At 35.5% G+C, this 17337-nt stretch overlaps 3 protein-coding genes across 3 annotated transcripts; 2 read left to right on the top strand and 1 right to left on the bottom strand.

Moving 5' to 3' along the window:
- The first annotated feature begins 477 nt into the window (after positions 1–477).
- Positions 478–7537, top strand: tnfaip8l2b (tumor necrosis factor, alpha-induced protein 8-like 2b). The gene is made up of 3 exons (XM_053493556.1): positions 478–743; positions 3341–3661; positions 5667–7537. Exons 2-3 carry the CDS (start codon positions 3344–3346, stop codon positions 5907–5909), a joined length of 561 nt encoding a protein of 186 aa, XP_053349531.1. The 5' UTR covers positions 478–743; positions 3341–3343; the 3' UTR covers positions 5910–7537.
- On the bottom strand, positions 7516–11354 carry lysmd1 (LysM, putative peptidoglycan-binding, domain containing 1). Its single transcript, XM_053493555.1, has 3 exons — positions 10664–11354; positions 10286–10581; positions 7516–9118 (listed from the first exon to the last, which is right to left on the bottom strand). The coding sequence occupies exons 1-3, from the start codon at positions 10844–10846 to the stop codon at positions 8977–8979; spliced, it is 621 nt and encodes a 206-aa protein (XP_053349530.1). The 5' UTR covers positions 10847–11354; the 3' UTR covers positions 7516–8976.
- A 24-nt stretch (positions 11355–11378) lies between these two features.
- Positions 11379–17086, top strand: scnm1 (sodium channel modifier 1). Its single transcript, XM_053493554.1, has 8 exons — positions 11379–11479; positions 11696–11766; positions 13933–14021; positions 14126–14220; positions 14381–14481; positions 14723–14844; positions 14930–15050; positions 15848–17086. The coding sequence occupies exons 1-8, from the start codon at positions 11429–11431 to the stop codon at positions 15957–15959; spliced, it is 762 nt and encodes a 253-aa protein (XP_053349529.1). The 5' UTR covers positions 11379–11428; the 3' UTR covers positions 15960–17086.
- Positions 17087–17337: the final 251 nt, after the last annotated feature.

Below are 17337 nucleotides of genomic sequence, written 5' to 3'. Positions count from 1 at the left end.
ATTTGAGGCCAGGTTATAAATATATATATATATATAATGAGCAACAAGGACAACAATGACTGAACCCATGTCATTTACGTTAACATTTCTCTATAAAAGTATTGAGTTTTTACAGTTGCACTGTATCACATTCACTCAGCCAGTTCTCAGGGGACATGACTTTAGTCAGAGTGCAGAGTGGCTTTATTCCAATAATAGTAACACCCCAACCAAACCCTCCCTCCCCCCTATACCCCCCCACCCCTTAGAAAAAAGTTAAAAAAAAAGAGAGAGAGAGAGAGAGAGAGAGAGAGAGAGAGAGAATAAACCCCTCCTTATTGCAATGGCCCGCATCCCAGGATTACTGCTAAATTCTTTACAGGGGTTTCACTTGTTAGGACATGCTGGTGCTCTGTCAGCAGCTAGCAGAGTGAGAAAGAAGGGCGGTCTGTGTGTCTGCGTGAGTATCTGTATGTGCGTGTGGAGAGCAAGAGAGAGCGAGAGAGCGAGAGAGACAGAAGCAGACAGAAACATGCACACTTAGGGGTGTGTCTTAGACAATTAGTTCCTCAAGGAAGTACAACTCAGTTTATCTTGAAACAGAGTGTCGAGCAGATCAGAGAGTATCTCTGAAAGTATTTTGCATCCTTTCATAAGGAGAATATTATTAACAAATAAAAACTGGATGTTGATCACCTGAGCTGCACACACAAGGAGGACAGAGACTTGACAGAGAGGAGGGAGGGAAAGAAAAGAAAAAGCAGGTAAGAGACTTCTTTTACTGACCTATGCCCTCAGCTCGACACACTCTCTACAGCTCTAGAGACAAGCATGAGATTGCGGAATCAGCAAACTAACCATAAAGAAATAGAATACAAGCACAAATCTCTGTAATTATTTTTTCAAATATAAAAAAGAAAACATGCTTTTTTTTAGCAGCTGAAGCAGCTGCATCTTGTACAAGTTGTTGGCTCTATCTTTCCCGCCTCATTGAATAAGCAGAAGTATGGAGGGAATTTATCCTGAGTTCAAGCTGAAACATGTATCATGTCCTGGGTCCTATGTCAGGGGGCTGATTAAAAAAGATAAAGCCACTTGCTGCAATTACACAGGCAGATTTTAACTACTGGAGTTTCCCTCACTAACACTGACCTAATTAAGCAGAGATGATCACCGCAACGTTAGATTTAAGAGTAGCTGTTGCCTGAAAAACTAAAGGGGATCAGAACTGACTCACTGTCTTGTGAAATTGCGAAAAAGCAAATGATTGGCAACTCTTTGCTGCTGCCTAACAGAACAGAGTTTCACTTCCTTTATGAACAACCACGTACATTCCTCAGTCATCTTATGAAAAACAACTGTAGTGCTAAACAGGGCGTAAAGAATATGACACATGCACTATGAGACATTAAGTCTGTTCTTGCTGTGGCACAAAGCAAACATTCCACACAAAACTAATGTGAGGTGTCACTTGTACTTACCTGGGAAGACCTTGTCAGTTGAGAATCTGTTATTGATAGTGCACATTAGGAAAATATTTCACTGGTGCTCTCATTCATTTCTCACTCACATCATCAAGAAATCACCTAACAAATCATATTTTTGTCAGGATAATCACTGTGATATCTATGGCTGTAAAAAGATACTTAGCAAATATATACTCTTATAGTTATTTACATAACAGCTCCTTGAAAGGTTATCAAGTCATAATCATATGCGTGTCACAACAGTGAATAAAGCAAGCTGTTAAGCATATGTGTGTACTATGTTATAGTTATTGTGAAAGGCATGGCAGCTTGCCTGCTCTGTTTGAATCAGAAAATTTGTTGGTGACATTACCGTAATCACCAGCCAACAGTTCTTCAGCAGGTTATGACCTGTCATTTAGCTGCTTTCTAATGACATGGTTAGTGCTTCTGCCTTCTACACAAAACAATAGGACACTTTACATCCTATAACAGCTATAGGCCTTCTCTCTTTAGATGCCCCTTCAGCCCTAGGCTACATGCTATAGTCATCTGAAGAATGATAAATATTTACCATGCTTGTAGATAGTTCTCCAATCACAGTTATCCCTACCTCATGGGTCTTGTTTTTCTTATCTAAGAAACTAAGGCTTAGTGCTAACTATTCTAATAAATTCTGGCAAAGAGGCAAAACCTTTTAATGGCATCGGATTGAGAATATGCTCATTGTACAACACAGCAGTAACATTCTTTAATGCTAAACATCACGTAGTCTACAGTTTAATACAGGTCTGTTATTACGCAAAAAATACACTATTAGAAATGCTATCAGAACAGGATTAAGATGATGATACATTCTGTAGTCATAAGTATAATCCACAAAACTGGAAAAAGCAACTTGTTATACAGAAATTCAAAATTAAAATGCAGTTATTCAAATATAGTGAGGCTGTTATATACATATATTTATGTGTTCCCACAGACAGTGCATTATTAATATATAATTCTTTAGCATGACAAAGACTTAGTTAATTAGGTGTATGACCAGCATGTTAAAAAAAGTTTAATGTCACAATAAGAGATTCCTACTGTGTACAATGAATTAAATAGGATTTAATTCATTTGCTTAAAATACAATAGGGAGTCAAAAACAGGAAAACATAGTAGTTGATTTTGTTCCTCCTGTTTCTGAGAGCTGCTCGACTATGAGCAGTTTTAGGCTCTGGTGTTCCTGTTTTTATGGCCCAATTTGGAGATGCATGTGGAAACTTGCAAGCTATGCAATCACCTTTTCCTTCATACCTGCCTTTGCATGCTCAGTGAGTTGCATGTAGCTAAAATACCAGAACAGGAAGTGTATTTTGCTTGTGCCTACCTATTTAGATATTATTTTGTATACTAATCCATGGCAATTTATCTGAATTATATATATTTTTTAAAACTACGGTTTTGGTATTAAGAAAGATAAATCTAGAGAGATCTAGGCTGACATACTCTTTAGTTTGTTTACATGACATGCTAGTGCTCATGAACTCCTTTAGGATACAATTTCCACCCCCTCAAGGTTACTTTTTCTACAACATGGCCCTAAGGGTGTATCCCAAAAGACTGAAAATCTCACGAACACAATACACAAACAAAGACAAGAAAGAAGAGGATGTGGTATCGGAGACCGCATATAACACGCACAAATAACACGTGTTTTGTTGGTTTAAAAAGTATATTTTGTGCAGATCCAAATTTGCATTGTAATAAAAATGTTCTCATGTATAAACTTAAACCACATATGTGTAACATAGCTATTTATATGAAAGTATCAACTTTAAAGATTTTTCTTTAATAAAAGTTTTTCAGACTTGTATCTCTTTCTTTGTACCTCTCTTCCTCTTTACAAGAAAATGGAGAACTTCAGCTCCAGAGACTTGGCAATGAGAGCCCAGAAGAAGATTCTGAGCAAAATGGCCAACAAGTCAGTAGTGCAGATGTTCATTGATGACACCAGCAGTGAGATCCTGGATGAGCTGTACCGGGTTTCAAAGGAGTACACAGGGAACCGCACAGAGGCCCAGAAAGTAATTAAGGACCTGGTTAAAATCGTTGTGAAGACCGCTGTGCTTTTTAAGAACAACCGTTTCAGTGAGGAGGAGCTCAGCTTAGCCCAGACCTTCAAAAAGAAATTACACCAGGGAGCCATGACAGCCATCAGTTTCCATGAGGTAAGCCTTACATATTCAGAGACATGGGCCAGATATCATATGCATAATATCATATTTGCATCAATATTTCACAACTGTAAAAAGAGCATTAACACTGCATTACCTAAATTCCTTAATGACAAAAAAGGCAAAATAGAAATTAATTATTATTTTTAAAAAGATTTTGGAAAAAGTTAAAATAGCTAAAAAAAAAAGTACCATAATGCATTACTAACACTTAGTCATCAGTACTTAGAAGTCTAGCCTACTGAGGGAACGCATAAGAGCAATACACCTTCTGAAGTACAGTACAAACTGAAACATATTTAACTCACTTACATCCAGGTGAGATTAGACGTAACAGATGGCACTGATCGGAAACCACATGAGACATTTATCTACGTTCGTTCATATGGTGCAGGGGGGAAAAAACGTTGGTTTGTTTTACATTCTGTGGTTATTTCATTGTGTGCCTTTTCTAGAGAAAAAGAAACAGAATCTATCCAAATGCAAGTTGTAATGTACAAATTTGTTTTACTACTAATGGTCTCTGAAGTCAGATATTTTTTTTCCCTCTCTCTCTTCCATTTACTTTCCAAAAATCCCTGCATGCATTGTAATTATGTAAGCTTGTGTCTAACAGATTAGCACGTGAGTAGTTTATGGTAAGAATACAGGTTTACAATGAATTTACAAGAATACAGGTTATGGTAAGGTTTACCTTTTCATCATTATGTATGACAAAATAACCAGAGCATTGACAAAAAAGGATACTGTGCACAGAAAAAACTGTTAACAGTTCCTTAGCTGACAGTATTGGCAATGGTATTAAAATGTGCAGTTATTCCACACAAACACGTTCATGTAACACCACCAAATTGGGCTGGTAACAGATTTTCATGATGCTTTTCAATATTAATTCAGCAGGTTAATTCACAACAGATTTGTAGAGAATTTAAATTCTACAAAATTCTATAAAAAGTTTATTCATTCTTTCATATTCCACATGTTTACTGTATAATGTTACTCTCAAAATATTATTGAGACATGTTTTACCAAGCTACTTTTTCCCTCTGATCAGTGTAACCACAAAGAGGAAGAACATAAACGCTAACTCTAACAGACATCTACATGCACAAAAATGTTTGAATAAATACATTCACAAAAATAGTGGATTTAAGCAGAAAGAAACTTCAAAGGAGACCTAATGAAAGCAAATACAACACAAGAAAGTTACTCATATGGCCAATTAATAAAATGGTGTTATTCCATGTGTGTAGGATTCAGGCATAGTGTCAAAACCATTCATCTTTGTGCTAAATGCTGTGTGAACACATTTAAAAGAACAGTTATTAAAGTAGCTTGACAAGATCTTAGTTCGAAACCTTTGAAATGTGTATCTTAAGAGAAGTTAATAAAGAAATAATACCCAAATATACTTTGGATCTGTAGTTTTTGGGTCTAGCTAACCATGCTATTAAAAAAAATAACAGTGGCTAACAATTAGCATGATTCAAATCGCATGATTCAGCCATACTTGTATCAAACTGTCATATAGTTAGCAACACTGAACCTCATAGCTTTGCTTTTGAATTAAAACAAATCTCACATAGTCTCACATATTTGTTGTAAACCATCTTATTGACTAAACTATTGTTTAAGCATATTTTCATTATGCTATGTACTAGTGGTTAATGGTACATTTACAAGGACATTTACACTTACCAATTATAGCTTTGTACAGATACTGTGCATGATTTCAACTGATTGTTATTAATATTTACATCTGCAGTAAACCATTACCTATTATACACGATTTTCAGATTTGATTAATCTAGCACAGCTTATGTTTCAGTCTACAGAGGACAAAAGGTCACTGGGCATATTTATTATTCTCATTGATTTTTTATTTATTTTTTTTACTGTAAACAGTATGTTCACTTTAGCAGAACAGATGTGCAACAGTCATATGACAAAAGCTCTGACAAACATACATTTTCTTACCTCTCTGTTTTGTCTGCTTCAGGTAGAGTTCACCTTTGACAAAGGAGTGATGTCAGAGATCCTTACGTCATGTAGAGACATGATGCTCAAGCTTGTAGATGCTCATCTAACCCCAAAATCTCATGGACGCGTCAACCATGTCTTCAACCATTACTCCGACCCTGATCTTCTTACCCAGCTTTACAATCCAAATGGTCCTTTAAAGCCCCATCTAAGTAAAATCTGCAATGGACTCAACAAACTAATCGAAGAGGGTAAATTATGAGAGTATGGTGCCCATTGGACTCTGAACAGTATTTTTTTGAAGAGACAGACAAAGTGCTGGACATGGCAAGAATTGTAAGCTCAGCACATACAGTGATTAACTCACTGATGGCAGTCTCTTTGTTCAGCATTTTGTATATTATAGTTCATCACTGTTCTCTGCCCATTATAAGAAAATCACATTTCATGTCTTTGCTGGTAGCACACACAAAGACTGATCACTTTTAAATTCTTGATCATCATCAACAAGTGAGTCATATTGGCAAAATTGTTTTGATGTGAAAGATTTATGGATGACTTACTTTTATCAATGAGCCCTATATTCACATCCTCTTTTTCAAGTACCTTTTTTTTAAAGTATACTTACCAAAAAAGCTTTGTGAACATGCAAGTTATGAACAGTGAAGAAAAAAGTTTAATCATTTTTACAATCATTAATAGCCCTAAAGTATTATTGTTGTTGTTGCTGTGGTTAATAAATAATAATAATAATACTGTAAAACATAATACATTACTGAATTTCCTAACATTTTTTCAACTGAAGGAGACAAATAAATCTCTAAATATTCAACAGTTAATGATGAAATAATGAATGAAAAGCTGAAATGCTGCCAGAATTTTTTTCTGTCCACAATCAGGTGAAACAATCAGGTAGAATGTTGGTAAAATTATGCTGAAAAACATATAAATTTAAATCCCAGTTCCACAAATTCTTTTCAGTGCCCTCTGGTGTATCATTGGAGCATCTGAACACCTTGCTTGTCAATGGCGTACTATTGCTCATAGTATTGCTTACTATTGCGTACTAGTCATTTATTATATTCTTTAGTTGCCCCAATTTTAGATGGCCATATAGGCTACCTATTAAATTAAAAAAATGTATGATAACTCCATATTACTTGAAAGAAACTTGAATATTTAAAATAAGCAGCTTGCAACATTAAGCAAATTGATTATTTAAATAAGCTGAAAGTTTCTACAAAACATTTCAAACCACTTTAGAATTTTAATCTCTGGGCATACATATACTGTACACTGTTAAAAAAAAGAATACTGGTTGTAAATAAACCATGTGCTTTTATAGTTTGATTATGTACCTTATTTCGTATGGGGCTATTGGATCACAAATTATGCACATGAACAAAATATAAAAATTTACATTGTTGTATACAAGAAAGTATTTATTTTTCCAAGTCCTCATTTGTGTCTTTTATCCATTTGTTATAAATATTGTTCACATTTGTTTATAGTACAACATGCAACATGCTCATATGACAAAGAATGAAGATAATTTTGGCAGTTAGCAGGTCATCAGCTTGTATAGTACAAACCTGGGATGTAACAATATGTCTCCATTGTTTAATTAGATAAAGTGCTTTAAATGCAGTTTAATTCAGACATGAATAAGAGGCACACTATTTTGTTTCTGTTTGTTTGTTTGTTTGTTTGTTTGTTTTGCCAGAAAGGGTTATGGGCAGCTTGTCAAAAATGTGTGCATCAGAATCCAGCTGAACACAATTTTTTTTAAAGCTGCTTTTTTTTCTTGTAATTTTATTTTTTTTATGCTCATGTGGGTGCGAGTGGGCACTCATATGAAACTCAAATAAAGACCACATTCATGAACAAGAACATGCTGCCATCTTTACTAATTGTCTAGTCACGCTTAACATGCTTTAAATTTTGTTTATAATAATAAGGAAAATACACTGCTGGGACAAAAGAAAAACTATTTCCTGCAAAACCTCGATCCAGCAACTAAGACACTGTTGGAATTCTTGGCATTGGTTCAAGACCACCTTGTTAATACCTTTAAAGACATGGGTAAATCGTCAACTTTGCGAAAGAAATGTGGTTATGAGAAACACAATAAATAACCATGATTGGAAATTTCTGAAACACTTGGTAAAGTTTTGTAGTTTTTTTAGAAGTAGAAATCACAAGCATATTTAATAGTAAAACTAAGAGCATTTAAACATGTACAACTCAAAGGATTGCAACTAACAGCTATGTACCCATAGGAAAACCACTTCTTAGTGAGACAAATCAGAAAAAAGCTTCAGATTGACCCAATACCAGAGAACTGGGCATGTCAAGGTAGAAAGGGAATTACTGAATTACCTCAGGTTCAAGTCAAAATACAGAAACAATTGTTTTGGGTACTACACAGATATAGCTTTACCACTGGGTTTACACCCCTATTACATTCACTTTACCTGGGCTGATGGCACTGCTGATCACTCTTAACTACATATTTAAAACAAAGGTAAAAAAAATAAATAAAAATTGCCTGAATAGCATGCCATTTCTACTGAAGAAAAACAGAAGCCATTGCATATAACCTACCAAGTGGCTGACTCACAGTGACAAAGAAGGCAGAAGTATTGCATTTAGGCTATGTTTTGTTATGTAACTCATAATGCCTTTAAGGAGGTGTTTTAAATATGATTATTTAATAATCTGGGAATACAGTCCTACTGAACACTTTTTCTTTTGGCATAAACCTGGTTAATTAAGCAAATCTTGCTAAGTGAAATATTCCCTTACAGTGTAACAGCTATGTGACTAAATCTAAAATATGCCCTATCACATAAAATATGAGAACAAAATCAAGGTAACCTTGTAAACTCATCAGATGTATAGACTTGGTTAAGGGACATTAATATTTTGGCTAGACCAAATATATAGCTTATCTTTTCCTTGATATCTAAATAAAGTTTCAATTGGGATTTGCACCACATTTGCATACTGGTGATTACTCAGCAATATGTACTCTGTCAACAATGCACCTCAACCCAAAAACATGTCCAGTGTTTCATTTTCACTCTGTAAACAATTAGGCTAGAATGCCAACATGGCCCATTGCCCCAAGGTCATATTAGCACATCCAGGTGGCAGTGAACATCAATTCCACAACACATTGTTCACCAAGTGATTAAAGATCCTTGCAGCCTGAATAAATCAGTCCTTCTCTCAGTGAAATCAGTTCCCAGTCCACACAGCCTTTGCATTTCATTTTCTCCTGAGTAAACACGTCACACTAATCACCCAGTTGTGTTAAACAGTCAGCATCAGAGCTGAAAAATCTCATCCTCTCTGTCCTTCAGTTTCTTGGTATGTTTGGTGATGGTGAGTGGCACAGAGCCCAACACGGCCTGCTGACAATTGCGGAAGTCCTGACTGCTGTACCGGACATGTTCGGTTAAAAAAAACCTAAAAAAAAAAAAAAAAAAAACATAAAATATAACTCATGTTTAGATCAATGTCTAACACAACAATTATATATTAGCTTATTAAATGTGTGTGATGTAAATATTTTAGGCCTGAAGTTATCTCAGTTGTGTCCTACTCCACTAACAACCAAGATTTACTGTTTATCTTAGACTCAATAAGTATGATAAGGCGTCGAATTTGATAAATTGTAAACAGAGAATTTTAGCACAAACATAGCTAACTAAACAATTTCCATGAACATCGTACAGCATAAAAATTCTAAGTCAAAAATGATCCATGAATGGCATAACATCATGGGTAACATGTTATGAAAATGACAAGCATTATATTTCAACGTGTGGCTAGGGGTTATCCAACACATTTATAGGCAGTCACTTTTTGCAGATACATTATATGGCAAAAAGTTTTTCGGCAATTGAGCATCACAACCATGTACAGGCCTTTATCAAACTTTACCAAACCAGGTGAAGCCTAACCTAAACCTGTTGCTGCACTACAATGCCCCTGAGCACAAAGCGAGACCCATGCAGACATTGTTGCCAAGGCTGGACTGGATAAACTTGAGTGTCCTGGACAAAGCCCTGACCTCTAGGGGAAAGCCTTAGTGGAAAAAGTGGAAGCGGATAAGAGCAAAGGGCAGACAACCTTCAGAAAGGGATGTTTAAAAATTACATACAAGTGTGACTGTCAGGTGTGCACATACTTTTTGCCAAACAGTCTGTCTGCATACCTTTAATACATAATGAACAACTTAACACAATTAGACATTTACTAAAATGTTTGTTCATCATCCCATAATTTAAACATTGCCAAATGGTGATGATATGACAATGACAGAGAAACAAAAAAGCATCTTCCTTTCAGAAAGTTATAAATACAGTTCATTTTAATAACGTATGTACATGCTCACAGTTTGCTTGCATAACAGCATGCAACATATTTTGTATCTTGTGCAGAGCTGCTGGATGCTCTTAGTTGTAATATCCCCCACACACATAACCTAATATTCCCGATACATCTTTTAAAAAATTGCCAAACTGCTTGCCCAAATGTTTGATGACTATTTGCAATGCATATTACCTTCTTCTTTAGATCAGATCTGGACATGAAGAGAATCATGGCACAACAGTTTTCACATTTACTTACTTTTTGTCTCCTTCTTGGCATGTCTTTATGGCCGCTTGTTTAGACTGATTAATCAAGCTATCCATCCTTTTCAAATAGTCTGATGGAGAAATATCTGGAGTCACTTCCTGACTTTCTGACTCTGTTTTGCCATTCTCAACACGGACCTGATGATTTTGATCACTTGAGTCTTCTTCATACAGTTCCTTGTCATTAGTAAATGATAGTGACTCAGTTAGGACAGGGATGAAGAGGACATTCTTTAAGAAAATCGAATCATTGGTGTACAGTCTGTTTGCCCTTTTGATTTGCTCCATCTGAAAAGACAATTTGGAAGTCAGGTCAAGAGTAAACCATTAACCTAATTACAATAAAATGGCATGTACTGATTTAACTTACAGACACGCCGTATTTTAGCGACAATCCTTGTAAAGTTTCTCCAGGCTGGACTTTGTGCTTGAGTCGTTTCTGCCGTACTGGGGACACAGAGGAGCTAACCAAGCTGCCGTAGGACTTAGCGCGCTGTCCGCAGAGGAGCCCGTTTGCTCCAGTCGCCTGGGACAGAGTCTGGTCTGCGGACATGATAGCTCAAAAATGGCTAACACTGACTGATAGTTTGCTGTGTACAGCGTATGATAAATACGTTGCGATAAATGAAGGTGCTAGCTTGCACTTCCGAAACAGCACTAAAAAGATAGCTAAATTAGCTCTAGCTACGTGACAGTTAATTACAGCACTTGTATAACCATAGCTTATGTAACTGTTGTAGTTTCATGACATGTTTATCAGCTGACACTAAAACAAGCACAGCACTGCTATTCACTCTCATGTTACATACAGACGCTAAGTTACAAACTCCCACCCTCTCGCTGTAGGTAAGTTACTCGGCTAATCTAAACAAACATACAAGCTCAGCTTACGTTGGAAGTCACATCCATTGACAAAAAAAAAAACTAAACCAGAATTCTCAGTTTCTAAATTGCATTTACCAACAGCTAGCTAAATATCAACTAATGTCCGATGGGACAAACAAAAGAGTTAAACTAACTCAGCTGATCTTCCTGTGTTGCCATAGCACCCTGTTGGCTGGTTCAAGAGCCACCCACTGTCCCATAATTCCGTTTTACAAACAGGAAGTGCTTCGAGGATGACGCTAGCTCAAACATGTCTTTCAAAAGAGAAGGTGATGACCACAGTCAGCTAAATGTCTTAAAGGTAAATAAATACGCTAATTTTAAAACAATACAACGCTGTGGTATGTGAATAAATAATAATTAACATTATTAAGATTATTATTATTTAGACATTTCATTTTAGCTAACAGTTTTACTGAAGCTAGTTTTACTCGTTAATGTCGAGTCCAGTTATGGATGAGACGATATGGATTACAAATTATAAGAGGTTTTGTTATGGATATGGTTATGGTGGTAGAAACGGCGTGTTGCAGACTTGCTGTCCAACTACATTCCAGAAGACGAAGCTACTCTGATGAAAAATGGAAGGTAATCTTACTACTGAATATCCAGGATGTGCAGGCATGATTACATATACTGATAAAACGCTATCTTGTAGCCTACGTGATGCTGCTTGTTTACCTAAGATCTAATTGCTCTGGCCTCTACAATGCCAGTCTTATCTTCCATAAAGCTCAGAAATGAAGGTACTTTTGTGTAAGAATCGTATTGTAAAGTAATTTTTTTGATGATCTCAATCATTTATTTTACACAAAGATAACCCAAGTAAATACAAAATAAAAATTTTAAATGATGATTTCATTTATTAAATGAGAAAAGATGCCCACACCTACCTTGGACTTTGTGAAAACGTAATTGCACTTAAACTTAATAACTTAATAACTGATTGTCTCATCCTTGGCAGCAACAACTTCAATCAAACGTTTGTGATGAGTCTTTTACATGGCTGTGGAAGAAGTTTGGCCCCTTCTTGTGTGCAGAATTCATGGTTCCATCAATTATGGAAGGCCGTTCAGGTCCTGAAGCTGCAAAAAAAAAAAAAAAAAAAATCACACTAGCATTACCATGTTTGATTTGTGGTATGATGATGATCTTTTTATGCAACACTACATTAGTTTTATGCCACATGTACCAGGGTGTAACTTTTGTCTTATAAGTCCACCTTCTGTATAAGTCTTGGTGATAGCCCAAAAGATTTTTGAAACGAGCCTTTGTGTTGTTGTTTTTTTTTTTTTGTTCAGCGGTGGCTTTCACCTTGGCACTCTCCCATGCATGCCGTGCATCCCAGGCAATTACTTTTTCACATATGGCCAGTTAGGTTTGGACAGCTTTTTTTTTCTCTTAATAAATTAAATCATTATTTAAGAAATGCAATTGGCATTAACTGAGGTTATCTTTGTGTAATGATTTAAGTGGGACCAATATGCAAAAAAAAAGAAAGAATGAAAAATTCAGGACGTATGTTTTTCTTAAAATATTTTTTCATGGCACTATATAAAGCCTCGCATAGATCCTTCATTAGACAACTTTATGTACAGCTAGTTTTGCAGCTAGTTCAAATATGAAATACTCACATGACTGTAAGTAAGTAACCTAAAAGATTAGTCTCCAGTATTCAGTTTTTGGATAGCTGACCATCACACTCATATGTGGTTCTTTTCTAAACTACTGCCACAAAGTTAAAAGTGCTAAGTTGTATTGGATGTTTTTGTATAGGATGATTTATCACTAAGATGTGCTTTTACTCAAAGATTATGTAGTATGCTTGTAGAGATTTGCCCATTCAGCAACAAGAGCATAAGTGAGGTCAGGTATTGACGTCAAACGAGGAGGCCTGGAGTGCCATGAGTGTTCCAAAGCTATTCAGGATGTTTAGATCTGGGCTTTGTAGTATATCGAAGTTTAAAGGTAAGTAACAATATTTTAATATATTATGTTGTATAGTTTGTGGTTGCATTAAATGGCACATTGCTTTTGTTAATAGGTGCCACATAGATGCCTCACCCACGCTCTCTCCGTCTTTGCCTAAGCATTAACCCGCTGTTTATGACTCCTGCCTTTTGTTATGCTAGTGTCTGAACATTCGCATAGATTTCAGCCTACTTTTATTTAATACAGGCTGTTTATTTGACATATTATTAGTATTTTTGTGTTGCAGCAGGTTTCTAACAGACAGTGAGACTCAGTCTTGGCATTTTATTTTTATCACTGTATAAAAGTGCTTGTTACACATGTTGCATTGACTTACAACTGAATGCTTAGCTCACTTTGTAGTGATATATATCAAGCATCAATATTCAACCTAAAAATACGTTTGGCAGATGCTTTTTTATGTTTAATCTCATTACGCATATGAGCAGATGATGCTGAGGTTTGAACCTGGGTCCTTTTGATCTGTAGTCCAACGCCTTTACCAAGCTACCCCTGCACCATGCAAGCTTCATGCACCTTACATTGTGCATAGGGATGTTTAAGCCCCTTAGTTTTAAAAAAAGAGAAATTGCAATTGCATCATACACAGGCATCCTAAACTGTTATGTCTTTCAAAAACTTTGTGGCAACAGTTTCTAAAAGACTTACACTTTGATGTAAAGGTCTGATGTCCACATATTTTTGCCCATTTAGTATATGTTGTTTAGTTTATGTACAAGTGAGTTTGTTCACATCTGTTTTTTCCACCCATGGATTGTGTAGGTATTGCTGTTTGGTGTGTTCACATCGTCCTGTTTTTGACACAGTCGATATGCTGACAGTCCACAGAAAAGGGAAGCGGCATCTCGAAGGTGATATTTGGTCTTTATTTTGTTTGATTTTGCAGTTGTGTATCAGAGCAGGGTTGTAGTTGTTGTTCCTGTTGCTAAATTTCCTCTGGTTGTCTAATGTCCAGGTCTAAAATGGTTTTATGGGAAGAAATCTCAGCTACAAAAGGAAATTGATAAGAGGCGGCATCAAGAATATGTTAATGAAGAAGATGACCGGCAGGTAAATACAAACGTATTTTTATGTTTTAACGATTACAAACATATTTTTAACAAGTTTTATTTTAATAGGACATATTTATAGCTTTATATTATATTTATTATAGGCTATTTATATTTATTCTGAGTTGGTGTAAACTTGACATACAGTTCTGTGGTCACAGGAAACGGCCAGCTGTGCTCCATTACTAACGCAGACACGAAAAATTACCCACCATGTCCTGCTGAGATCTACACCTTATAACAGCTGTCATAAAAAGGCCAGGTAATGACTTAAGTGTTAACTTTCATTTCTAGCATTAAAAATCTAATTCTGATGAAATTTTACAGTATTAAGGATAGAGTACTGTATTATATCCTTTTAATCATCACATTTTCCCATGTCTCCAGCATTTTAGATACTTAAGCTGACATTTCTTTTTTCCCTTTGAAAATGTCTTGAATATATGTTAATTGTTTAGTTTGAGTGGTTTAACATTTTTGTGTTTACTTTTTATATTTTAAAGTGAAAGGTCTGAAATGCCAGCAACACAGTTGAATCCATACTGCAGCAGCAACCCCGATGTTGATCAGATCATTATTCCCACAGCTATGGTCAAAACCAACACAGGTGCCACAACTGATTGTGGTAAGTCTGATATATAAATGTGTGTTTGTCTGTCTGTCTGTCTGTCTTTTTTTTTTTTTTTTTTCATTTGTGTGTTGTTTAACAGATGCAAGCAACTATCAGATTCAGACACAAATGAAGAAAAAGAAGGCTGCTAATCCTGCTGAGTCTGAGCCTGTCACAGAGCAGAGACGCAATGAACTTGAACACTACCTGAAATTAAAGAGGTACAGTATGATGTAATTAATTTTATTATGACATTTTATCTTGGAAGCACTTAAGCAGTGTTTAGCAGCATTTACATCAAGTATTGTATGTAATTGTGTGCCTGTTAAAGAACCACTACAAATAGGGAAGAGACTATATTATTGAGGAAAAAATATCACGATAACAAAATGTATGCATAGTATAGGTTCATGATACAGTATGTATAATGTGGTTGTCTTTGCACCAGCAACTTTGTTTTTTGCAGACACATACAGTACATGCATGCACACACACACTGAACTCTATGTTGTATTTATGCAGTAGTTCCTCAATGATTTAGTCCAAGCTGAAGAAATAAATTCAGGAGTTGGGAATTTACTAAGTAGCATGACTCAAAAACATATATAAAGTTACAGAGAGATACATCAATCAGCTATAACATTAAAGCCAAAAATAAAGTGTGTGTATGTGTAATATATATATATATATATATATATATATATATATATATATATATATATATATATATATATATATATATATATGGAATCATGTTTTTGGGGAGTATTATTTGCACTGTGCTGCATATATGGTTCTTATTTACGTATTAACTTATGCCAGAGTCAGAAAAGGGACAAGGTCATATCATGATCATGAATCATGAATATCGTATCCTATTATAAACAACATATCGTGTAAATCTAGTTGAGAAACAAAATAACATATTGTCCCACCCAACTTTCAGTTCATTAAATCCTAATCATTTCAAATCATCTAAAATCTTTTGCCCTGGGTTAACGCCTTTTCCCCCCATTAGCAATGGATGGCTCCAGGACCCCAGTGGTAAATGGGTAAAAGATGAAAATGTCGAGTTTGACTCAGATGAGGAAGAACCACTTCCACTCTTCACAACGAAAAAGAATTTGTAGACTATGCTGGAAGGTTCTGGCCAACCTATATACTTTCTGTACTTCTCCCTGCTTCCTCAAAAAGACTTCCTGTTTTGCGGTAAAGCTACCAGCACAGATGATGCAGAAAAGCAAAAGAGGGACCGCAGAATGAGCTGCTGATCAGTGAGAACGCTAGTTTCCCCCACAAAGCCAAGTTGTTTTTTTCACTGTGTCAAGAATGTGTCTTGGCATCTTGCTAAAAAGACTGTTTTAATTTTTATTATTATTATTATTATTAAAAAAGACAACATTGACACTAAAGAAAAGCGTGACTTGATATATTTTTCTTATTTGTATCTCTGCATTACACTGTTAGTAATTAGACTTGCAACAGAAAAAAGGTCACAGATACAGAACAGAGTCACAAATGAAATTAGATTTTTGTCTAAGTCACAAAACTAAATCCTGTTTCAAAATATCAAAGTGGGAGTGTTCGTGTTATGCCCCTGCTGTCCTCCTGTTCAGTTTATGATGACCTCTTTGAAAAATAAAAACTGCACATATTTAAAAAAAAAATAATAATAATAATTTGATTGATTTATTTTGCAAGTAACAATTTATTTTTACAAAGCTTTAAGTCAGAATGTTCTTGGAACATTGGAAGTTCCTCACTTAGTGGTTTGTGTTTTTAAAGAGAATGGCTAAGTCTACAGCTATAGGTCAATAAAAAAAAACTAAGAGATCAGCAGCTGCTCTGAAGGTGGGACATCAGTTTCCAGCATATGCCCCTTCCCTCTTGACCTAGTATGGCACTATATTTGGAGCTGTGTAACTAAATCACTGTGGACTGACTTTCCTAGGTATAAATAGGCAGATGGCAGAGGATAAACTAGTGGTACGGTGGGAAATTGAAAAGATCCGAGTCTTCGGAGGTCAAAGGATTCAACAGTAATTAGTTCTAAATGAATCGCACATTGGTTTACCACACTGAACTGCACTAACAGTGGTAACATAATACTGACTATGAAAGCTGTTTTGTTAATCATGTGACTCAACTGAAATCTAAAACAATTTTGTCATTATATTCATAATCAACATTAATTGATAAAATAAAAGTAAAAAACCCTGAGTACTTCTGATGAGTATCATCATTGTGGCTAAGTGACCGGCATAAGCAACTAGATTCACTGCAGTGCCATTTATACAAGATAAATTATGCATGTTAGATAAATAAATCACATTATACAGTGTTGATGATAGTAATACATTTAATAACTAAATGCACCAGACTTACTAATTTGCACTCTAATTTATGTAAATGCATAGGTGATGCAGAAAATTAATCAAATTAGGAAATAATTAGGGTAAGCATTGCCTTTTTAACCGTCTTCTGAGACAGTTGGTGATGCAAAGTTTT

The sequence above is a fragment of the Clarias gariepinus genome, chromosome 4 (assembly GCF_024256425.1).
Source record: "Clarias gariepinus isolate MV-2021 ecotype Netherlands chromosome 4, CGAR_prim_01v2, whole genome shotgun sequence".
Taxonomy (NCBI): domain Eukaryota; kingdom Metazoa; phylum Chordata; class Actinopteri; order Siluriformes; family Clariidae; genus Clarias; species Clarias gariepinus.
The sequence above is the reverse complement of the archived record's forward strand: the minus strand, read 5'-3'. Positions and strand labels throughout refer to the sequence as shown.